The sequence below is a fragment of the Uranotaenia lowii genome, chromosome 2, assembly GCF_029784155.1.
Source record: "Uranotaenia lowii strain MFRU-FL chromosome 2, ASM2978415v1, whole genome shotgun sequence".
Taxonomy (NCBI): domain Eukaryota; kingdom Metazoa; phylum Arthropoda; class Insecta; order Diptera; family Culicidae; genus Uranotaenia; species Uranotaenia lowii.
Genome location: NC_073692.1, coordinates 75894095 through 75919503, shown reverse-complemented (window position 1 = coordinate 75919503; position 25409 = coordinate 75894095). Strand labels below are relative to the sequence as shown.

Sequence of the window (25409 nt, the reverse complement as noted above, 5' to 3'; positions counted from 1 at the left end):
TCATGGTGTTAAATTGTCCAACAAACGTTTCGTATAGAAAACTGATACGAAAAATATTTTGTTCTGACGTAAAACCTTATTTGCCGTAGAAGTAATGTTAAGGTTTTTGTTAACAATTAGGACAAAAACCACGCGAAAAAAACAAGAAAAATTAAAACTGTCGTTAGATACACACTTACCAGCAGAAAATATCACAAAAGCCTCATTTCATCAGAAAACATTCCGAATTACACGATTCAGTATTATTTTTGAGGAAAAGTTGAAAAACAGCTAAAATATTGACAATTTAAGTCATGCTGTGCAACAATGGGTTAGGGGACAACAATTGGCAAATCACCCTATGCATTAAAGGATTAAGATTGCAATTTTTTACAGCACAAAACTATTGCCATTTTTTAGCAAGTACTTCTTGATAACACGAAACCCGAGCTGCAAAATATGAGATGAACGAAAAACATTATTAAAAATAAAGTTTTGACTTACTGTTCAATCCTAAACACACTCAGTATTGTCCAAAAAGTTTGAAAAAAAAATAACTTTATAGAAAAACTTAGTTTTCACATTATTTCCCCCAAATTTTTGTCAGATTTTTTGCTGCCATCGCCTCTACTGTTTGTCGATGTTCCAGCTTGACCTTTTGGGCGTCTTTGATTCTTCTAAACGCATTTTCATCGAATCTTGCTGACAGTAACTTATACGGTACACATACATAATGCTTCTGTTGAGATAAGGATCAATTTAGATCCCAAGATTCTTGATCTGAAACACAATTTTTTTCATTGTACTAAATATTTATATAATGTTAAAACTTTTTTGAAATGAAGAAAATATTTTAACTTATTTTGGCGTATTTAAAGAAATGAAAGTTTTACCGGAACTGTTCGAATAAGATTAAATAAACAAAATCGTGATTTATTGAACAAGGAATTTAATGAAATGCAGTCTATTGAAACTGTACATTGACTCAAGCTAAAAGTTTCCTAAGTCTAGTTAAAATAAGAAAATAATCTCTTCGACACGCCCCCATATAACTTCCATCACATATACAAACTGATCCAGTTGATGTAGGAAGTGATCCGGGTGGCGACGACTGGTTCCCCGGAAGCGCATCGGTCCTTGTCCCCGAAGCTGTACAATCCTACCAGATAGGGGACGTAGATGTTGTTGATCCGCTGGAGCGTGATGAACGGATCGCCCTTGTGGGCGCAATTTTCCACCTCCGACCCATTCGGAGCCAGCTTGAACTCCTGCCAGCACATCTGGTCATTGTTGAGGTCGGCGTGGGAGGTGAACTGTTTGCAATCCCGACTCTGCACCAGGTTCTTGTCCCGCACCGTTAGCGATCGCTTGTCGAACTGGACCTGTTGGGCGTAGTACGGGGTTCGATTTAAATCACGCCACAAACAGGCCGGGATGGCGTTCGAACTGATGCTGTTTATCGGCCGAGAGGCGTTGTGCGTTGCAGATGGCCAGGTGAAGCAATCCGGAACATGCGGTCAGTTCGAGGCAGCAATGTTTGCGGGAAAGAAAAAAGGTATAGTTAGAAAATAAATCTTCCACATTGGTAATAAACAAACGCATTCCTGAGGGTATTCATCTGAAAGTCTGTAAGTATGAAAATCTAAGCGATGGTATCGCGTTCTTTGGAATTTTCAAAACTCTGTAAGGCTAGACAAAAATTTATATCCTACCTCTGTCACTCGGAGTAGAGGTATCACGAAGAGGGTATAGTAAAAATTTATTTTAAACAGTAGTAAATGGGAATAAATCAGTCAAAAACTTGTACGCAAAAATTTGCGTACAATTATATTACCTTAAATCGAAATATCGTTTCACTTTAGATCGAAAATTTGTTGAGATTATCTCAAATACAAAATGTGGTATTTTTTAGAATTTTCCAATTTTTGTTGAAAAGGTTTTTTTATTACCTTTATTATTTGCACAAGGGTTCAACAGAAATTTTAAATATTATTCATTCGACTTCTAAACTTATAAGCTTGAGCAGATTTTTTAAATTATTATTTTCCGAGATATTGAAACCAAGATTTCTTATATAGTGAAAATGCAAAAAACAAACCATTTTTCAAAGGGAGTTATAAAATATCACATAACAACACATTAAAATTTGATCAGCATTTTGAATCAAATATTTTTAGAAATTAAAGTACTTCTACACAAGAAACCATAAATAAGCTTGAAAAAGTGTTTCAAAGTAGCGTCTGTATCACCAAATATTCAATAAGATTGCATAAACCAATGTTGAGAAAATGAGCCACTATTTCAGAATATGGTGAAAATCTGAACAACCCAGGCGCAAATTGTCCAATTGATAAGATGTCATTCAAAAAAATAGAAAACAATCAAACGATTCTTCACATAAAATATTGATGTATATAAAGTGCAATTAAAATTAATCGGATGAAAAATAATCTTTTCTATCCGGTTCAAATTGTAAGATTTTAAAATTCAAAAATAGAACTGCAAATATAATAACAACAATACGCCCCACAGAACTGCAATTACTGGGCACCTAGCCGTTGGAAAAAAATATTGACAATAACAGCAGACAGATAAGTGAATTTACACATTTGAGAATAGTTCACTAACAATGATCAAAATTCTTTATATTAAAATAAACTTCCAGTTCCCTTGAAAAAGATCACAAAAAATGGTCGAAACGTCGGGTATTTCGAATAAAGTTGTTTGATTAAAATCTCAGACCGTGAAAAGCCAAAAATTATTATCCAATCAAAAGTTAAATGAGAAAAAATGAGATTTTTTTACAATCTGGCAATTTGCGCCTAGGGTCTTTAAATTTTCTCCAACATTTGGTTAATTTTTGCAACGTAAAGGCATATGATTTTTGATAAATTAAAAAAATGCAAGTTATTTGAGGTTAGATTTTTTCGGAAAATATTCAAACTATATTTTAAATGTACCTACATTACTTCGTCATATTTCAACGGAATTAAAACAGCACATCAAAATGCAATGCAAATATTCTTCATGTTTCAATCCATAAACTCATTTCAGAGTTCTAAAAGAAGTAATGAAATTTTTGTCTCAATTTTGCATTGGAAACTAACAATTCTCGAACAGCTGCACTTAAATATGCAGGTGAGTAGCGCGCTTCTTACAGCGCCGGAGCAAAAATACTTATTGGTAAAAGCAGATTTTTTTTCCAACTATATGCTAACAAAATTACCAACAATTCAAAGTGGTCCATGACGGAACTTCATCGTGACAAAATTAATTACGAAGATACTATAAGAGATAGACAAATAGTGTCTTCAGCAAAAATGCTCATCAAATCATCCGCTTTAATAGTCTTAGATCAAATGCCAAACTGTACAAATTTGTAGCTAACGGTCTTTGATTTTACGGAAGACACCACATACATATTATGTTTCATGAGCGGGTTATGATTTTTTTAATAATAAAATGTTCGGGTGTGTTAAAAAAAGTATCCTGGTTCTAACTTTTGTAAATGAATTCATACAATAAAATGTCTTCTAAGCATTTGTATGAACTAATAGTTCGTACATTTTTCTCTCAGAGCGCAAACTTGTATCTGGAGGCATTCATTTATTATAAGGGATTTTTAAGCAAAAATTTGACCTTTTTTAATTTTCATATCTCGGATTGGTGCAAACCAAACAATTATTTTATGACGGCATAATGTTCATGCAAAATGACACGCCCTAATATTTGATTTAAGACTTCTAAAGCGCATGATTTGATGAGCATTTTTGCTGAAGTCAATTTCTTATAGTATCTTCGATATTAATTTTGTCACGATTGAGACTTGAAATCAGTTTTTTACAACCGCTGTAGGTACAAAGCAAGAAATGTGTATTTTAGTATTTAATATTAGTATTTTTTTGCTAAACTATAAATGTACGGTTTAACATTACTTTCTTCGCTCGAAATACTAACTTACACTCATCGTGTAGAAAATAACCCTTAACATGAAAATTTGCTGAGAGATAGCTGAAAGTTTATAACCAGCTACGTATTTTTTATTTTTTCTCGGAATCTCTATACTTTGCTTAGTAAAACTACAGAATCTACTTCGCTTGGAGAAACTACTGCTAAATTTCCAATGATTTTCGCATTTAAGATGTTATTTCATAAGGTTAATGATAAAAGTACCTATACATAATTTTTTTTTCACAGTTTTCAATTCGTTTAACTTGCATTTAAATGTGATTATAGCAAACTTTTGGATCAAAATAAAAATTCTCAAAAAAAAAAAACAGTTTACAATTTTGGTTTCCTCTGCCAAACTACTGGACCGATATTCATCAAAAATACCATTTTGGAATCGTCTCAATAGAAACTCTGTTTTTTTAAAGTTAGTTTCAATCGAAACCCCGATTTTTTCATCCAAGAACATGAATTCTCCCAACGCACCGAAACTAAGAACTAATAAAAATACTTAGCTAATTTGAAGCAGCCGCTAAATTAACGTCTCAAAAGGTTATTTTTGATGAATAAATGACGAAAAATTCAGTTTCTGTATAGAAAAAGCTGCTTTCAGATGATACGCAATTTTTTTGGTTGAGTTGGGTCAAATATGGGGTGAGTGCTCCTATTTTGAACCTAGAGTCTACTTTAAAATGTCCCAAAATGCCGAATTGTAAATAATTCATTTTGCTAGCATAGGATTAAGAAACTCTTATGAACACAATGAACTCTTATTCTTTCTGAATCCAACCCAACCGCTTTTTGCCATAAAAGATCTTTCTGGTGAAATTTCCAACGTTTTTAAAATGAACCTCCTGTCCAATGGTAAATCAAACAGCTCAATTAGTGGGGCGCGTTTTGAGATATTAGAGTGATAAAGAAAAAATCACGTTTTTTTACTGTCCAAGCTAAATTTTCAAGGGAAAATACTTTCACTGTGAAGAATTTAAGCCTTACTTCCTATTTTCCCTAAAATATAAGAAAATAGATGGAAACCTCGGAAAATTTGTAAAGGTTCCAAAACTAGCAGACTTTCGACTTTGATGTTCCATTTTTAGACCTAACATCACCTAAATTTTGTGTAAATACCGAAAAATCAACAAAGGTGCGAATGTGGAATTTTGGCATAATTCATAATTAATATTGAACTTTTGGTACATTTTTTTATAAACTTAACGAAAATGAACTACAAGAAAGTCAACACAAAAAAGTTTTAGCTATGGTTATGCTGATAGAGCTGATAGAGATTGAAAAGTTTGAGATATTCGAAACAGAAATTTAGGCATTTTTAATCGTTCAAAAGCTGTAATATTATTTATGATAATATTTGATTGAAGATTACATTTTTAATAAATTAGTTTATTTATTTAAATACATTATAATTTTTATAGGAATTTTAGTTCTAGGTCCTATAAAAGGAACCAGTTCAGTACCAAAATAGGAACAGTAGGTTTAAAGTCGGAAATTTTGATCATCTATATCTTTGGCAATCTTTCAATAATGGCGAAACCTATGTTCAAAATTCTCATTGAGACTTGCAGATAAGATCATAAACTGAAAATAAATAGCATGAAAGTTATAAACCTCCCGTCCATTTATGAGAAAAACATGGTTTTTTGAAAACCACCACTTAAGGATAAAAAATAGGGCAACTAACCCTATGATTGCACAAGTATGGTGTGGAGCTGGAATGAAGTAAATATTTTTACAGCCTTTATTTCTGTGATGCAATTTGATGTGGGACACCTTTCAGTTATTTGCCATTGGTTCATCGTCATCAATCCTTAATTGTGTGATAACACATACTTAAGATTATGAATACCTGCTTCAGATGCTTTGAAAGTCAATTTAGCTTATGATGGCCCTGATCCACCGAATTTAAGCCAAAGATAGGATTGTTTTGCACTCTATAGATGAAGTATTTTGATTTCAACAAATCTTCAATCCCAAAACCATGTCTTTATATGAATTTTTAATTAATGATGGTAAGGTTTATAGCTCAGCTTTAAAATTTTATGTACAAAAAGGTAATCTGATCTTAGCTGGATGCGAATTATTGTGAATTGTTTAAAAAAAAATTCCAAGTTGTTGAGGATTAAAAATTAGAACATTTTTTAAAACTTCGTTCGAGTTGTTTTTTTCTGTGTTTTTAAATGCATAGATTCTGTCCAATTTTATTGCCTTGCCTTGCATCGAACAGGACTCCGTCTACTCAACCCAACAAGCCAGCTTGGTGCTATTACCAAAACGTTCGGGGCCTACGCACTAAAACAGAGGACTTCTATCTGGCAACTATCGATTGCAGCTACGATGTCATCATTTTGACCGAAACTGGCTTGACTGATTCGATCAATACTGCCCAACTATTCGGCAATGGGTACTCAGTGTTTCGATGCGACTGCAGCTCGCGAAATAGTTTAAAAAAATGCTTTGGTGGAGTTTTGATTGCTGTTAAACAACACCACGTGAGCAGCTTTGTCACCACTGATAGCGGATATGATTTAGAACAAGTCTGTGTTGCAGCGAACATCAACGGGAAAAAAATTATTTTCTGTGCCATATATGTGCCTCCTGACAAAAGTAACTGTATGCACATTTTAGAGTCCCATGTGGCCACCGTACGCGAGTTGTGCACCCGTGCTTCTGCTGAGGAGTCCGTCTTGGTATGTGGCGATTATAACCAACCTCGTTTGTTGTGGGAGGCGAGTGATGCAGGTGCAAAACTATTGAATGTTACACCTATCAGTGCTTCAGCCGCCTCATTGATCGATGGAATGAATTCGCTCAATCTGAATCAATTCAACGCTATCAGCAATCATCTCGGACGGATACTGGATCTTGTTTTTGGCTCAAGTGAGGAACTAATTGTAACTAGAAATGCTCCCGATGTGCTCGTACCGATAGACATACATCACCCACCCATCGTCTTCGATTTACCTGCTGCTATGTGTACCAATTACGGTTCTCGAAACACCTCCGAACCTAGGCATAGGCCTTTAAATTTCCGGAAAACGGACTTTTCGTTGCTCTTTCAATACTTGAACAGTGTTGATTGGGATGCAGTTTTCGGAGACTCATCAGTTGATGCTATGACACAATCGTTCTGCAACTTGATCTGTACCTGGTTGAATTCGCACGTTCCCAGATTTAAAGCGCCTATGACACCCGCTTGGAGCACGCCCACCTTGCGGCAACTACGACGGGAAAAAAAATGCTTGTCTTCGCAGACTGAGAAAAAATCGAACAGAGGATTTTCAACAACAGTTCAAAGCAGCAAGCGGCGCTTTGTTATTTTTTTTCCTTATGATTTCGATTTGATTGTGAAAGAATTTTTCGGAATTGTAATAATTATTAGTGCTTTATTCTACTTGTGATATAATCACATATTTTATCGGACAAAAAGTGTCAAAAAGCCAATAGTGAATGAGTGAAAGTATCGGTGGCGCCATGAAAGGCGTTTCCGCCGGAAGTGGAGAGGCGTCAGCATTGCCTGAATCTTCTCCTCTACCACCTTATATGCGATCGACGTCTTTTGATGGACAAAAGAGATGGCTCCAGCTAAGACGTCCAGGTGACAATGAAAATCGGGACAAACTACCAACAAATCCTTTTTACGTGGCTAATGAAATTGAACGTCAATTGAAACGTGGATCTCTTCGTAAAAGTGTTACGTTGTCTCTGGAAAATGGTGGGCAAAGTTATGCCATTTCAACTTTCAATTTGGGATTGGTGGAAGATTTGAAGAAAATTACTAGGCTGGATTCCAACACTGCTGTTGAAGTTATTGACCACCCCTCTCTAAGCCGCATTCAGGGAATTGTATTCCAGCAAGATACCATCGACATGACGGAGGTAGAGCTTCTTGCGGAGCTCAAAACACAAGGCGTGATTGCAGTAAAACGCATCACAAAGTTTGTCGATAAAAAGGTAATTAAAACTCCTTTGACGATATTGACTTTTGCAAGCACATGTCTCCCAAAAGCAATTTATTTTGGCTGGACCCGAGTTCCAGTAAGAACCTTCTACGAATCACCCATGATTTGTAAAAATTGTTTACAATATCGTCATACGAAGAAAAGGTGTAAGGAGGAAAGACGCTGCATCCGATGTTCTGGAAGTCATGAATTCAAGGAAGATGAAAGCTGCAAGTTGCCATTCAAATGTCCCCATTGCCCCGAGGGTGAAAATGATCACTCTGCTGTTGGACGAAACTGCCCGAAATATCGTTTGGAAGAAGCCGTCATTCGCGTGAGAACTGATGAAAGTTTGTCTTGGACGGAAGCTAGAAAAAAGATCGAAACACAATTGCATACGTCAAAGAAACCATCCTACGCTACTACTGCATCTCAAGGACCATCCATCGAAATTGCCAAAAAGGATAAGCAGATAGAAGAGCTTACCAAAAAAGTTGAGTTGTTGTTGGAAAATCAGCAGCGAATGGTTCAACTTGAAGCTAACTTCAATAAGCTGAAGCAGATGTATTTGGATAAATGTCGTGAGTATGAAACTATAAGTGATTTGAATGATCTGTCTGATTCTCTAAAAACTACCAAATCTACGAAAATTGTCAACGATTACGAATCAGTAGCTAATGTCAATCCCAGGAACAAACGTGCTAATCATTCACCACCGGCAGTTGAGAAGGATAAGAAGAAAGTAGCTTTAAATTCTTCGAATAATTCTCAATGGAATTCTTCATTTGATTCCGATCATAACGAACCTGGTTTCGATGAACCTTTTCTGAACATGACATTACGTTCCCAAAGATCCCAGTTCTTTCGCGATCAATAATTCACACATCAACTTTAACAACCAAAGATCAACAACTCAACTTAACATTCAAAATATCAACAAAATTCAATCATTATCAACAAAAGAAAATCAACAATCAATGGAAATATCAAGATCTATCAATACTCGAAAATCATCAAACGCCGATTTGAGGTATGGGGTGTGTGAAAGTGTAGTAGCCACCCCATCGTCCAAAGTGTGGGATGATCGGGAAACTATCCGGGCCGCCAGCCTCCAACCCGTCGACAGTCTACCGCATCTCACAGCCCTTTTCGGCGCAACTGTAACCCCCGAGCCTGGCTCCTTGCTGGCACCTACCGCTGACATAGTATCATGGCAGGTTGCTGGCATGGAGCACCCCAACAATGTACAGGTCAGTACCACAATAAATTACAATCAAACTGTGCCAAACGCTGGTCCACCTTTCAGAAATGTCAACCGAGAAAACAACGCCACCCTTATTTCATCTTCGCCGAGTTGGGACCCAGGAGAGGGCCCGAGCACCCGCCAATTCAAGAAATCTACAATATCACCTATCCAAAATTCTTCATCGAGGACATCAATCCACGATAAACGGCATCGGTCACCGGTTTCTAAAGGTCGGATTTTCATTTTACAATGGAATATTCGAGGTTTTTGAACCAACGCAGCTGAGTTTATACAGGAGATACGCAGTGAGTTACCGATTATTCTTTGTTTACAAGAAACATTAACCGAAAAATATGGCCGTTTCCTCGAGGAAAAATATTTTATATATGAGTCAGTGTGTCAGACGTCAAGCAAGAAGGGACCTGCAATTATAGCAGTTCTCAAAGAAGTTCCCCATGATCCTCTCGATATTGCCCCAGAAATTCCAGCTTTTGCGGTGAGAATTCATTCTCCAATAGCAGTAACAGTAGTAAGTGTGTACAATAGCTTAAAAAAACCGGATGATGCTTATCATGCACTCTCAAAAATAAGCGATAACATTCCCATGCCAGTTATTTTTGCTGGTGATTTTAACGGCAGACATTTCACGTGGGATAAAATAAATTCGAATACCATGGGTAACACCATTGCTACCTGGGCTTGTGAAAACCAGCTCATCCCTCTTAACGATGGATCGATCACCCGTTTCGATGCAGCAGGTCGTTCTGATTCTTCCATCGATGTAACCTTCGCATCCACTGATATTGTCAAACATTTCAGTTGGAAAACATCAAATGAGCCTTTCAATAGTGATCATTTCCCAATTTTTATTCGACTTGGTGACAATGGCCCAATTATTCCTCATGTCAAGAAGTGGAGACATAAAATGGCTAACTGGGAGGTTTTTCAAGCGAGAATTCAAGATCAGATAAGAATCAATTCTACTTCTTCTGTTGAAAACTTATCTAAAATAATAATTGGTGCTGCAAATGATGCGATTCCTCAAACAACTGGCAATACTTCGTCAAAGTTTGCATACTGGTGGTCAGACCATATAGGCGATCTAATAAAACAACGGAAAAAGGCACTTAAAAAACTTCGGAAAACTCCACATGGTAGTCCTTCTTGGATATTAGCTAACGATGCATTTCGCAAGGCTCGTTATGAAGCAAAAATAGCTGTTGAAAAAGCGAAAAAGGATTCTTGGGAAGCATTTGCAGCTTCTTTTAGCCCTTCCACATCCATTTCCACTATTTGGGAAAATTTTTCGAAGCTCACTGGTCGTAAATCAATCCGAACTCTCAAAATGAAAATTGATGACGTTTTTGTAGAAGATCCAAGCATAATTGCCGAATCCTTTGCTTCGAAATTTGAACAAAATTTTATATTCACCAATGATTTCCTAGAGACTCACTCTGAAATAGAAGAATTATCTATAACAGATATAGAAGCTAATCCAACTATAGACTGTGATTTTTCAATGGAAGAGTTATTATTTGCCCTAAATTGTGTGAGAGGCAAATCAGTCGGGCCTGATAACATTTCCTATGAAATGCTTCAACATCTTCCTCTTGCCGCAAAATGTCTAGTGCTTGAAATTTTCAATAACCAATGGCAGCTTGGAAATTTTCCTGAATCTTGGCGTGAAAGTATTATAATTCCGATACATAAACCTGGACAACCTTTTGGAACATTAACCAGTTACCGACCGATTTCTCTTACATCTTGCCTCAGTAAGATATATGAAAGGATGATAGACCGTCGAATACGAAATTACATTGAAGAAAACCACTTACTTCATGAAAATCAACACGCTTTTCGTAAAGGATTTGGTACAACAACTTATTTTAGTACTTTGACCGATATAATAGCTGATCACAGGCAAAAAGGATTATGTACTGAGATAGTCCAGCTCGATTTAGAGAAGGCTTATGATCGTACTTGGCATCCAGCAATCATAAATGCCGCCAAACATGCGAAATTGGGACAAAGATCTATTGGAGTTATACTCAACTTTCTAAAAAACAGAACATTTCGTGTCACTGTAGGAGGTTCCTTTTCATCAGTGAAATGTCAAGCAAACGGAGTTCCTCAAGGTTCAGTGCTGTCGGTAACCTTATTTTTGTTGACAGTAAATCCAATCTTCGAAGTTGTTCCGGATAATGTCACGCTGCTTGTTTATGCAGATGATCTACTATTAATTACTGGACATAAATATACAGCTATAGCCAGACGATATCTACAGAAGGCTGTTGACCAAATAATTATTTGGACTAATACTTTTGGTTATAGTATAAGTGCGCAGAAGAGCAACTTATTACATACCTGCCAAAGAAAGACTCGCCATTGTTTTTCCAAAAAAAAGAACATTAAAATAAAAGAACTACCTATTCCAAAAGTTTCAAGCATTCGAATCTTAGGAATTCATCTAAATCGAAAGGGTAATGCCCTGGCTCATGTTCGAGAAGTGAGAAAAGCATGCAGTTCGAGGATCAACTTTTTGCAGGCAATAAGTAACTTTGGTAACAGACAAACGATTTTACAAATTGGAATGGCAACAATTGTGTCAAAAATGATGCATGGAATTGAGATGTTTAAACCAGAAGAAGTTTCAAGACTACAACCTATCTACAATAGTGTTCTACGAATTTCATCAGGAGCTTTTCGAACTTCACCGATTGACTCTATTGTCACAGAATGTGGTAGATTAGACTTTGAACATTTTCTATGTTCGATCCTGATACGACGTGCATGTAGTGTTATCCAGAAACCAAGCCAAGGGAAAATTTTATTCAAGAGAGCAGACCAATTTTTTAACCAACTGACTAGTGAACGATTGCCAACTATTTGTGAACAGCTTATTGAAGGAGGACGATCCTGGAATGCTCGTATTCCGAAAATTGATTGGTTCATCAAAAAAAGATGCAAAGCAGGGTCGAATAAGGATGCAGCAAGAAGAATTTTCCATGAGCTACACAACAATAAATACAGACAATGTCAAACCTTTTTTACGGATGGTTCTGTAGCAAACGGAAAAGTTGGAATTGGAATTAAAGGGCCAAATTTGGAAATCTCGGAACGCTTGCCAAACACTTGTTCCATTTTTTCTGCAGAAGCTGCTGCTTTAGCCAGTGCTACACACAGATGTACAAACGAGGCTGTATGTTACACAGATTCAGCAAGTGTGTTACAAGCATTAGAAAAAGGATCCCAACATGCGTTTATAAAATTCATTGAACATCTTTCTAATAAGAAAAACATCACATATGTCTGGGTACCTGGTCATAGTTCTATAGCTGGAAATGAAGAAGCAGACAAACTCGCAGAGTTGGGGAGAAGTAGCGACGTACTCTGGGATACTGGAACTCCGGCCAAAGATGCGATTACATGGGCATTATCTCGGTTATTTGTATCCCAACAACTAATTTGGGCAACCAAAACAGAAAACAAACTGAAGAGGATAAAACCACAACTTGAAAAATGGCAAGACCTATCAAGCCGAGATGAGCAACGAGTCATCACCCGGATCCGTATAGGGCACACCCGATTGACTCATGGACACCTGATAGCGAAACATCCTGCACCAGTTTGCACTTCTTGCAATACCTCGTTGTCCATCAAACATATTTTAACGGAATGCAAAACATATGACACTTCAAGAAAACATTCCAAGATTAGTGAAAATCTCAGTGATATAATCAATAATGATATTGAGTGTATGAACAATCTAGTGAAGTTTCTTAAAAAAAATAGCTTATTCGAAAAAATGTAATATAAATTAATATTAGTTACTACGTGAGGGTAAAAGTTCAAGACTAAAAACCCTCATTAAATAAATGTACAACAACAACAACAACAGCAAGCGGCGCTTACCGTAGACTAAACGCATCGTTGTATAAGCTTCACGTCCTACGCTTACAATCTAGTTTACGCAGTAACCCGCGAAGTTTTTGGACCTTCGTAAACGCAAAACGTAAAACGAGCTGTTTACCTACTCACGTTTTCTACAACGATGCTGTCGGTAACTCCCCAGATACCTGTTGCAACTTATTTGCAGAGCATTTCAAGTCAGTTTTTTTGAACACCGTCTCATCCGAAAGAGAGTGCAGTGAAGCCATCAATCATGTACCTGTCGATGTTTTTGACTTGAATACTTTTGAAATTAATCAAGATCTTATCGAGCGCTCTGCGAAAAAGCTTAAAAGCTCATTTGCTCCTGGACCTGATGGGATTCCAGCTGTTATCTATCGTCGCTGCATCGAAGCTCTTTCCTTGCCTCTGGCTAAAATCTACAACAGATCATTCCAGCAAGGAAAATTTCCAGACAAATGGAAAAATTCGTTTATGTTCCCGGTGTACAAAAATGGCGATCGTCGAGACGTTAAGCAATATCGTGGTATCACCAGTTTGTCTGCAGGGTCTAAGCTCTTTGAAATAATTGTTGGTCAAGCCCTTTTACGCGCTTCATCGCAGTACATCGCACCTGAACAGCATGGTTTCATGCCTGGTAGATCGGTGAGTACTAACCTCATAGAATACACGTCGTTTTGCCTCAATCAGTTGGAAAATAAAAAACAAGTCGATGCGGTGTATACAGATATCAAAGCCGCTTTTGACGCGATTGACCATAAGATTTTGCTCGCTAAGCTTGCCAAGCTTGGCATTCATGACAACATGGTTGCTTGGCTGAAATCCTTTCTTACCGAGCGCTGCATAAGGATCAAGTACGGCACTAGCATTTCATATCCTTTTACTAATCGATCTGGCGTCCCTCAAGGGAGTAATTTGGGGCCATTATTATTTGCGCTATTTTTTAACGATTTGATAACAAGCCTAGAAGACGGAACGAAAATTGGTTACGCTGATGACCTTAAAATATTTCTGCCAGTGGAATGTACTGCTGATTGCATTCGCCTCCAATCTCTGCTGAACCAGTTTGATGAATGGTGTAGACTGAACAAACTAACAGTCAGTGTTTCAAAATGCTCTGTGATAACTTTTCACCGGAATAAGACACCGATCCCTTATGACTATAGTATCGGCAGGCAGTTTTTGAAAAGGGTCTTTGAAGTGGATGATCTTGGCGTGATCCTTGATGCGCAGCTCACTTTCAACAGTCAACGCTCTTCAGTTATCAACAAAGCAAATCGTCAGCTCGGCTTCATCACCAAAGTGTCACGTGAGTTCAAAGATCCTTTGTGCTTAAAATCACTGTACTGCGCCCTCGTCAGATCTATAACTGAGCATGCTGCTGTAGTTTGGGCTCCGTATCAACTAAGTTGGATCTTGAGGATTGAACGTGTACAGAAGCGGTTTGTCAGATTCGCCTTGCGACACCTGCCTTGGCGTCATCCCGAAGATCTTCCAGCATATTCAGATCGGTGTCAGCTTTTGGGTCTCGAAACCCTCGAATGTCGCCGAAAGACTCAACAGGCTTCTTTCGTTGTTAAGATTATGAATGGAGAAGTTCAATCGCCAAATCTTCTAAGGATGATAAACCTCAGTGCCCCATAGAGAACTCTGCGATTTAATTCGTTGCTGTCACATCAAATCCACCGAACATCGTATGGCTACAATGAACCACTCAGTGCAATGATGCGTATGTTTCAGGATGCTGAGCACCTGCATCAGTTCGAAGAATCATCCAGCCGATTTATTCGTCGAATTCGTCAGTCCAAATTGTTTTACTAATTTGATTGTAACTAAACCTTTTCATTTAAACATTTATGTTCGATGAATTCAATTATAATAAATAAATAAATAAATAAATAAATAAATTTTCACTCATGAAAAATCCAGTTTCCACTTCAGAAATCAAAACTTTGTATATGCCTGACGCACTTCTCGATACAAAAAAAAATCCGTTGAAATATTTAGTTTTGAAAATACATTGCTCATAAAATGAAAAATGAGCAAGAACTTTCCTTCGAGCAACATAAAATACTTTAACTTTCACCAGTTTCTAGAATGCTTCGAAATCGAAAGCGTCGGTAGTATAAAAAAAAATCTTTTCTGATCACAAATAACCAGTCTGTTTTTCAGATTTTAAATTAAATTTAATGAAGAAGACCCTTTAATATCTTTTTTTATATCTTATTTTAACAAGCAGTTGAAATTATTTGAAGAAAAAAAACACAAGATAACTAAATAGTTAGAGTTTTCGAACACAAGAAAAAAGTTTTAATGGTAGATTGTTCATCTTAAGCTACAATTTGCTCACTACAACGTGATGTAGGAGGAAGTGTTTCTAAATGCGCATGTCGGGTTAAGGGAAATACGCTTTGAACACATGGCTTGAACAATTTTTCGTGATTTGGAAAATCCAACAAATTGAAAAACATAAAAAAGTTTTTGCAACATTTTGATGTAATTTATAAAATTTTAGAGAGGGTTCATTATCGCGAAAGTTAAAATCTCCTTTAAACAAATAAAATAGAAACGAATAGAATATAATTTTAATTATAATGTACAGAATCACCAAACAAAAATGTTTGTGATTTTTCTTTCTAATTCAGTTGAAAATCGGAAATTCAATAAATTTAAGCTTTCAGCAAATTTTAACACGAAAAGATATTCTTCTATTTAGAAGAAAATGTAAACTATTTAAATTTTTAGCTTTTTATCATTTTAACCGTATTAAGTGGACCTTAATACGGATAAGAAAAACATTTTAATGAAATGTTAACATGAAATGGCATTCCTAACATTATACAAAATAACGTGTGATATTTAAAATTTTGTCAAAATTTCAGGTTTGTTACATGCTTATCATTAGTTTCTACCATTTTCAATTTATTGCCCAAAGCATAAATATGCGCATTAAGCCTGCCTGGTTTCGGGAGTTGGGCTTTTTGACAACTTTTATTTTAAAATCATTCTCTCGAAATCAATGAGAGATTTCTAAATAAACATTTCTCGAATGCATAGAAGACAGATGTCTGCTCATGTGCGTATAGATTTCACTTTTCAGACTCCTATTCATTGGAATATTTGTGAAAATAAGTTATCTATGTTATAGTATGTTCCTAGATAATTTCCCCCTTCATATTATTTTTCAAGTTGCTCAATGTTCCCTTCATTGAAGATTTTTGTTCCACTTGAATTTTAAAATTTACTGAATAAAATACACTGAGGACCTTCAAACCAACATCGGTTACATTTGACTATCAAATCCAAAGGAAAATAACATGATCCAAAATATTCTATCAAATACTTAAGGATTGAAAAATTGTACCCTTGCTAACAAATCTTTGCACTTAAAAACTGTTTGTATTATTTTTTATAAATTCATTAAAAAAATGCAATAAACAGTCAATTCAACTTAATTTAAAAAAAAATTCTGCAAAACAACACACAGTGGGGAAAACAGAGTGTAAACCACGAAGAAATTCAATACCTTCATTTCTACACAAACCAAATCTATGAAAATATTCTTCACTTAAGTGAAAATGTCCCGAGAATCGATTGAAGATAGTTTCAGACGCCGCACCAGTTAAGGAACGGAGATACAGTCCCTTTGTGACCCCAAATTCCCCTATATTTTGTAAACATTCAGAAAAACACTAATTTGGACAAAAACATTTTTAACAAAAACAGACCAATCTTATGTGATTTTTTTCGAGGAATCAAATGAAGACTGTTTGAGCCATCGTACCCATCGGAAAATGGAGTTATTGCAGATTTTACCCTCAATTTCCCTATATTTTTAAACCTTTTATGAAAAACGCAAATGAGTTTTTTTTGTGGTTTTTTCGAGGAATCGAAGAAGGTTATTTGAGCCACCGCAATGTTTTACCCTCAAATCCTTTACATTTTTAATATAGTTAATAAGAAGCATGTTCGGACTTCACAATTTAATACCAAATGAAATTCATATTATGTGACTTTTCCGGAGGAATCGAATGAAGGCTGTTTGAGCCACCGCACGCATCGTAAAAGGGAGTTATGGCTGTTTTTACCCTCAATTCTCCTACATTTTTCAAATAATTCAGAAAAAAGCATGTTTGGATTTGAAAAAAAAAAAATGAAATGAGACTTTTACTGTGTGATTATTTCCGAGGAATCGAATGAAGGCTATTTGAGCCATTCCTCGCATTGGAGACTGGAGTTGTGAATGTTTTATCCTCAATTTCCCAATAATTTTCAATTCATTTATAAATAAGCTTGTTCGCAAAAGAAAATTTTGGAACAAACGAAACTTATCTGGTAAGGTTTTTTTTTTAAGGAATCGATAGGAGACTGTTTGAGCCATCGCAACCTTCGGAAAATGGAGTTATGGCTTGACTATTTGAAAAAGGTAGGGGATTTGTGGGTGGAAACAGTCATAACTCCATTGTCCGATTCCTGCGGTGCCTAAAATAGTCTTCATTCTAGTCCTCGGAAAAAACACACAAGGTAAGTGTCATGTGGTTTTAGATTTTTCAAGTCCGTAGGTACTTTTCTGAAATAATTAAAAATGTAGAAAAATTCAGGGTAAAAAAGATATCACTCCATTTTACGATACGTGCAGTGGCTCAAATAGCTTTCATTCGATTTTTCTGAATTAAAAAAACGCAAAATGCACAAATGCTTTTTCTGAACCATATAATAATTGTAAGGAAATCGAGGGTGAAACAGCCATAACTCCATTTTCCAATCCGTGCGTTAGCTCAATTAGCCTTAATTCGATATATCAAAAAAAAAAAAAAAAAAAATTAGCACTAAATAGATTTTCAAGGTTTTTTTATCATTAGTTGAAAAATATAGAGATATTGAGGGAAAAATCAGCCATAATTTCATTTTCCGAAGCGTGTGGTAGCTCAAAAAGCCTTCATTTATTCATCGGAAAATAAAAATCACAGAAGATAGATCCGTTTTTGTTATTTTTTTTTTTTTGCCAAAACCAGTGTTTCACCAGAATTTTTAACAGAATATAGGGGATGTAGGGGTTTAAAAGGCGTCTAAAACTATGTCGAATTCATTTTCCGGCCATTTTTACTAAAGGAAAGTACATCTTCATAGATTTGGTTCGTGTAGGAGGGAAGATATTAAATTTCTTCGCGGTTTTTACACTTTTTTCCCCATTTGTGCAATGAGTGTTTAAAAAAAAATACTTACGACACCTCCGATTCCAGCTTCAGCACCGCGATGTCATAGTCGTGGGTTTTGGGATTGTAGCTCGGATACCGGATGGTTTCCTTGACTCGAATCAGTTGCGCTAGGCCCTCGTTGATCCGGGACACGTCGGTTTCGCCGATACTGATTACATCCGGGCTGCGCCTGCCGGGGACGAAAATTCAAATCAAAATCATCAGTAACTGAACACGGGACACAAAAAATAACTCCCACAATCTCACTGCCCACCAGGGATGGATCCAATTTTAGAAGAGCCTACCAACGTTTGCTACACTGGAGGAGAAAGCTCTAAAAAAGAACAAGTGTCGCCAGGGGATTATCAACCATCTGGTACCAATTACATTGGGTCTCGATTTTTTGCATAAAAAATGTCCAATAAGGAAAATTTTAGATCTCAAATCTCTTATTGAAGGAAAGTCAAAAGAAATGCCAGAAGTTTAATCCTACCTTTGAAGGATGCTGACTCACTTTTCAGATATTCAGATTTTTGTCATTTTTGTCATTTTTGTCATTTTTGTCATTTTTGTCATTTTTGTCATTTTTGTCATTTTTGTCATTTTTGTCATTTTTGTCATTTTTGTCATTTTTGTCATTTTTGTCATTTTTGTCATGTTTGTCATTTTTGTCATTTTTGTCATTTTTGTCATTTTTGTAATGTTTGTAATTTTTGTAATTTTTGTCATTTTTGTCATTTTTGTCATTTTTGTCATTTTTGTCATTTTTGTCATTTTTGTCATTTTTGTCATTTTTGTCATTTTTGTCATTTTTGACATTTTTGTCATTTTTGTCATTTTTGTCATTTTTGTCATTTTTGTCATTTTTGTCATTTTTGTCATTTTTGTCATTTTTGTCATTTTTGTCATTTTTGTCATTTTTGTCATTTTTGTCATTTTTGTCATTTTTGTCATTTTTGTCATTTTTGTCATTTTTGTCATATTTGTAATTTTTGTAATTTTTGTAATTTTTGTCATTTCTGTCATTTTTGTCATTTTTGTCATTTTTGTCATTTTTGTCATTTTTATCATTTTTGTCAATTTATGCATTTTTGTCATTTTTGTCATTTTTGTCATTTTTGTCATTTTTGTCATTTTTGTCATTTTTGTCATTTTTGTCATTTTTGCCATTTTTGTCATTTTTGTCATTTTTGTCATTTTTGTCATTTTTGTCATTTTTGTCATTTTTATCATTTTTGTCATTTTTGTCATTTTTGTCATTTTTGTCATTTTTGTCATTTTTGTCATTTTTGTCATTTTTGTCATTTTTGTCATTTTTGTCATTTTTGTCATTTTTGTCATTTTTGTTATTTTTGTCATTTTTGTCATTTTTGTCATTTTTGTCATTTTTGTCATTTTTGTCATTTTTGTCATTTTTGTCATTTTTGTCATTTTTGTCATTTTTGTCATTTTTGTCATTTTTGTCATTTTTGTCATTTTTGTCATTTTTGTCATTTTTGTCATTTTTGTCATTTTTGTCATTTTTGTCATTTTTGTCATTTTTGTCATTTTTGTCATTTTTGTCATTTTTGTCATTTTTGTCATTTTTGTCATTTTTGTCATTTTTGTCATTTTTGTCATTTTTGTCATTTTTGTCATTTTTGTCATTTTTGTCATTTTTGTCATTTTTGTCATTTTTGTCATTTTTGTCATTTTTGTCATTTTTGTCATTTTTGTCATTTTTGTCATTTTTGTCATTTTTGTCATTTTTGTCATTTTTGTCATTTTTGTCATTTTTGTCATTTTTGTCATTTTTGTCATTTTTGTCATTTTTGTCATTTTTGTAATTTTCGTCATTTTTGTCATTTTTGTCATTTTTGTCATTTTTGTCATTTTTGTCATTTTTGTCATTTTTGTCATTTTTGTCATTTTTTGTCATTTTTTGTCATTTTTGTCATTTTTGTCATTTTTGTCATTTTTGTCATTTTTGTCATTTTTGTCATTTTTGTCATTTTTGTCATTTTTGTCATTTTTGTCATTTTTGTCATTTTTGTCATTTTTGTCATTTTTGTCATTTTTGTCATTTTTGTCATTTTTGTCATTTTTGTCATTTTTGTCATTTTTGTCATTTTTGTCATTTTTGTCATTTTTGTCATTTTTGTCATTTTTGTCATTTTTGTCATTTTTGTCATTTTTGTCATTTTTGTCATTTTTGTCATTTTTGTCATTTTTGTCATTTCTGTCATTTCTGTCATTTTTGTCATTTTTGTCATTTTTGTCATTTTTGTCATTTTTGTCATTTTTGTCATTTTTGTCATTTTTGTCATTTTTGTCATTTTTGTCATTTTTGTCGTTTTTGTCATTTTTGTCATTTTTGTCATTTTTGTCATTTTTGTCATTTTTGTCGTTTTTGTCATTTTTGTCATTTTTGTCATTTTTGTCATTTTTGTCATTTTTGTCATTTTTGTCATTTTTGTCATTTTTGTCATTTTTGTCATTTTTGTCATTTTTGTCATTTTTGTCATTTTTGTCATTTTTGTCATTTTTGTCATTTTTGTCATTTTTGTCATTTTTGTCATTTTTGTCATTTTTGTAATAAATTGTTTTAAAAAGTGCAAGTAAAATTTCCCCGACAAAGCAAAGGCAAATGCTTGCTCAAATCCAAACCGATGATTAAAAATTTAATATGTGAGTAAATAACGCAGTGATTTGTAATTAAAAATTCATTTATGCAAACAACCACCGCTGGCTTGGAGGCTCCTTGAAGGCCGCTTTCCCTCAGCGGCGAGCGCGGAAAAGTCAAAATTACATGTCTCGGATTCGCAGAGCCAATAACACCGAACCGAAACGCATTTGTGTGCGTGTACGTGTGTGTATGTGCAAGCAAAACCTACCTCTTGACACTGTTGGTACATCCGGCTGTCGTGAGGACCGTGTTTCTGTTAATTAACGTTCCCATGCAGTGCCAATTTGTGGCGGTCCGGTTGACTTTCCACCCGATCATGACCGAGTGCGGATGTTCTCCTTCTTCGAGTTCGGGCTGACGGCCTTCGGGCGAGGCAAAGTCGACGCTCTTCCTCCTGAAGCGCTGATAATTGGTTTCACATTCGGTCAGCAGCGGCAAATGTGCCGTCGCTATGAACGAATTAACGGGACAGCAAACTATCGGAGCCGTTTCGTTGGTGCAGAATTTGATTTCGTCTACCAGGGCCCGATGATTGCAATGGTCGATGTGGACACAAACTCCGGCCTCCCGGTCCGATGCCTCGCAGATGTAATCCAGTGCCAGTTCTTTCTCCATCAGCACTTGCCGGACGGTGTTGACGTTAATCGTTTTGTAGATAACCGAATTCATCCATTCGCGGAAAGAGATGGCCCGGGTCGCGACCAGTGGCCGCCCGAAGCCACAGTCGGGCCCATACGAACCGATGCCGACGAGATCCTCCGGGAATGGGTTGTTGTCCGAGGCCGGCCGAATCTCATTCAACACCTCGTTCCCGTTCCAGGGCTCGCACGATCCCGGAACGAGCCCATCCTTGGACCAGACACAGAACTGCGTCTCGTTGATGCCATCCTTGAGGATGCCGTACTTGTTGTAGAACTGGCTGCAATTGGCACTGTCCATCAGCGCGAGATTGGCCGTCAGATAGCGCTCGGTCCCATCGGTGTTGTTATCCGTCTGGCCGTCATCGTTCAAATTGTACGGTCCAATGCCGAAGGTGAGGTAGTGTTTTTGATCTTCGCTGCCGGCGGCCACACATGACACCGACTTCCAGTCGTACCGGTTCCTGACAGGGTGAGAGAGCAACAAGTGAAGCAAGGATTCAGTTTGCATGACACATGACTTTGAAAATTAAAAAAAATCAACATTCAAATGAACAGAAATCTCAAAAAACATTTTCCTTATATCCTTAATTCCTAACAACAATTTTGTTTCATAATTTTTTATTAACAATCAAACACTCACCTGTTGTCCGTTTTTAACCTCACCAGAGCCAAATCATTGTAGAGAGTTTTCTTATCGTAGTCCGGATGGAAAATTATTTCCTCGATGTACTTCCAGTCATTTTTATAGTTGACTACATTTACGTCACTGTTAAAAAAAAACAATGGATTGAAAATTAATGAAAGTCAACGTGTAATAGACTGAGTCCATTTGGAGAACATTTTTGAATTTCTCAAACCCTTGGGTCGAAAAAACTTTGTTGTGGTTCAAAACTTATCCACGATTTTTTCGCAGAATTTTTTAAGTAACGTCTTTAAGAGTAAATTTGAACCTTTGGGTTTGTATAATAAAATTAAATATTTTGTACTGAAAAATCAACACAATTTTTGTTTCTTCTGTGGAATCGAGCCTATGCTTATGGTTTTTGTGTCTATTTATAAATTCTCTGAAGGAAAATTATTCGCTGAACAACTTTATCGAAGTCGTAACTTCGTATCTAAATAGACAAAAAAAAGTTATTAGGTGTTGAATGGGGGCATGTCTTTTGGCATTAAAAAAACAACAAATTAAATTGACATAACTGCTGGGTACCTAACGAGGTTTTACTTAACTACTTTTCATGCAATATTTCGCATGGCACCCAGCAGTGATGTCAAGTGAATTTATTGTTTTTCATTTCTGTTAATCAACTAATAACTTTTTCGACTAATAAGATACAAAGTGACGATCTTCGACAAAGTTGTTCAGTGGAAAATTTCCTTTAGAGAATTTATAATTTGGAATAAAAACCATAAGCAAGCAAATTCTGTAAATAATCATGGATCAACTAGCAACATTTTGACTTCAAAAACTCGTATCCACTCTGTTCAATTCAATTCACTTATCATATCGAGATATTGAAAAAATTGTAAGTTGGAAAGAGTTGAGGTTGAGGTCCGTACTTTAAAAAATCAATATTATTTATTATAACTGGAGTTCGTTGGATAAAATATTTTATTAAATGTTAAAAGCTTGTGAACGCTTCTTTTTTCAACTGTACCATTATGTGATTTTATTATTTGTCTATCAAATTTTTCGAAGGAATATGGTGAATTCAAAAGCTTTGAAAAATGGACGGATATTTTTTAATATTTTGAAACCACAAAATGTACTTTATGGCCATTGTAGTCATTTGACATTTCTGGGATGAATAAACCGATGAGATTTTAAATGACTTGAAAAAGTTGATGTACATCAATTTGTGAGGAATAATTCATTTCGCATTGCGTATTATTTTTACTATTTTTTTAATAGATCAAAATTTGAAACATTTGCAAGTATCAAAAACGATTTGTAAAGATGAATCTTGCCAGATTTTTTTCAGTACGTATCCAGGTCGAGAAAATCCGGACTATTTTTATCTATAAACCTGGCAAAATCAGAGCATTTGATTTCCAAATTTTTCGCCCAAACCTCCAGCCAATATCAATAGAAAATCAGTAGCAAAAAAAAAACTTGAAAAAAATGAGTTATCTATCAGATTTTAAATCGTATCTTTGGCTTCCACAAAATCTTTTATGATTATTTTTACATAACTTACTCAAAAGTTCTCCTTTTGGATGCATTTATAAACAAATTTTACAATACAATTTGATTTTTTTTGTTCGGTTTGGCAAAAAAGGTGAATACATCCGAGCAGTTTTGAACAAAATACGGGCAACCGAGCCGGATCGGACTGTTCCCAAATTTTGAATTAAATATCCGGGCAAACTCGGGCAACCTGGCAAGCTTAATCTTTACTCGGTGTGACCTTGGCAAAAGTTGTTATAGCGTTTTCAAAAATTTATAATTTTTTTTACTCACTATTTGTTTTTTTTTGGCCCGCAAATCTTATTTCTGAAATTTTGCCCGTCTGTTGAAAATGTTGGTCACCCATGATCCATAATCTCACTTTTTATCTCTTCTTCTCATATATACAAATTCCGAATTCCTTCAAACTTAACTTTGTATTTAGATTTTTTATAGCTAGTTTCATATTCTCAACTACGAACTGCCTATTACTCATGGAAGAGGCCTGTAAGTCAAATTAAATTCGTGTGCGTTTGTCCAGTTTGATTACACGAAATTCTTTGATAGTTTCTTCAATTTAAATGAATGTTGACTATCTACATTACAAATTGAATCTATTTTTTTCAAACTCTTAAATTTCAGCATGAAAAACTCCAATTTTAGGAAGAGTTAATTTGTTAATTAGTTTCACTCAATTAGTTCATTCTAATTAGAGTTAATTAGTTAATTAGTTTCACTCAATTAGTTCATTCTAATGTTTCAGAAGTAAGCCTTGACTCTTGGACAACGCACGCATTTTGTTTACGTCCATCAAAAATTTTGATTAATTTAAAGTTTAAGAAGAAATAAAATGACAAAACAGTGACGAACGCATGGATAAGTGACTGGCGAAAATTCCCAAAGAAGTGTTTGGATGGTTTTAGAATGCTGGTAGCCTGGTTGGGGGAAGTGATGAGATTGCGTAATAAATCCTGATTATTTTCGGTGGTGTGGGAAAGCATATGGTTTTTTTCACCATTGTTTGGCTCGTTTGATATGTGAAGTGTGTGGTGATGTATACTACGGTTAATGAAAAATTGTTACCATTATGTGTTGAGGTGTATAAATTAATATAATCGTGTGGTGCGCTAATTTAGTAGCAAATTAGTTTGTTAAAAATTAATGTGTATTGTGTTGGATAAGAGTTGGAACCGTTGAAATCTATAAAATAAACAAATTAACTAACGGTGATTCAATTCTTCATTATATATTTATAATCAAATGATTGGTTATAACTGTCATAAAACGTGACCATTCTTTGGTATATTAAAACCTAGTAATAATTTACACAAATCTATCAAACGATTAATAATTTATGTAAATCAAGTGATTGTTGTTAATCGTGTAAATATGAAGCTATAATTGATGAAAAACGATCGTGCGTGTAGTGATATCCAGCTGGATTTTATCATTCTCTCAACTATGTTTGGGAAAAGTAGTCGGTTGTCGGATTCGCTTTATTAGAAAAAAAGGACCGCGAAAGAAATAAAATAATTCATTCACCACAAAGTGTTCAAACGAAAGCCTTTTAATTCTCAATATAGAAAGGTTTTAGAAGTGAAAATACTGAGAAAAAAAAATTAAAGGGTGCTTTTCCCTCAGATTTGTGCAGAAGCCATTTTTTTAACGTTATGTGCTTCAGCAAGCATTAGGTGGAAATCGAA

The 25409-nt window shown here is 35.1% G+C and overlaps 1 protein-coding gene across 1 annotated transcript in view; it reads right to left on the bottom strand.

Moving 5' to 3' along the window:
* Positions 1 to 945: 945 nt before the first annotated feature.
* LOC129746091 (transmembrane protease serine 9-like) overlaps positions 946 to 25409 on the bottom strand; it is a 44564-nt gene continuing 20100 nt past the window's right edge. The window contains exons 9-12 of the mRNA XM_055739555.1: positions 22180 to 22305; positions 21107 to 22000; positions 18262 to 18423; positions 946 to 1431 (exon numbers count right to left, since the gene is read on the bottom strand). Of these exons, the coding sequence (XP_055595530.1) occupies positions 1038 to 1431; positions 18262 to 18423; positions 21107 to 22000; positions 22180 to 22305 (1576 nt within the window). The 3' untranslated portion in view covers positions 946 to 1037. The remainder of the gene's footprint in view (positions 1432 to 18261; positions 18424 to 21106; positions 22001 to 22179; positions 22306 to 25409) is intronic.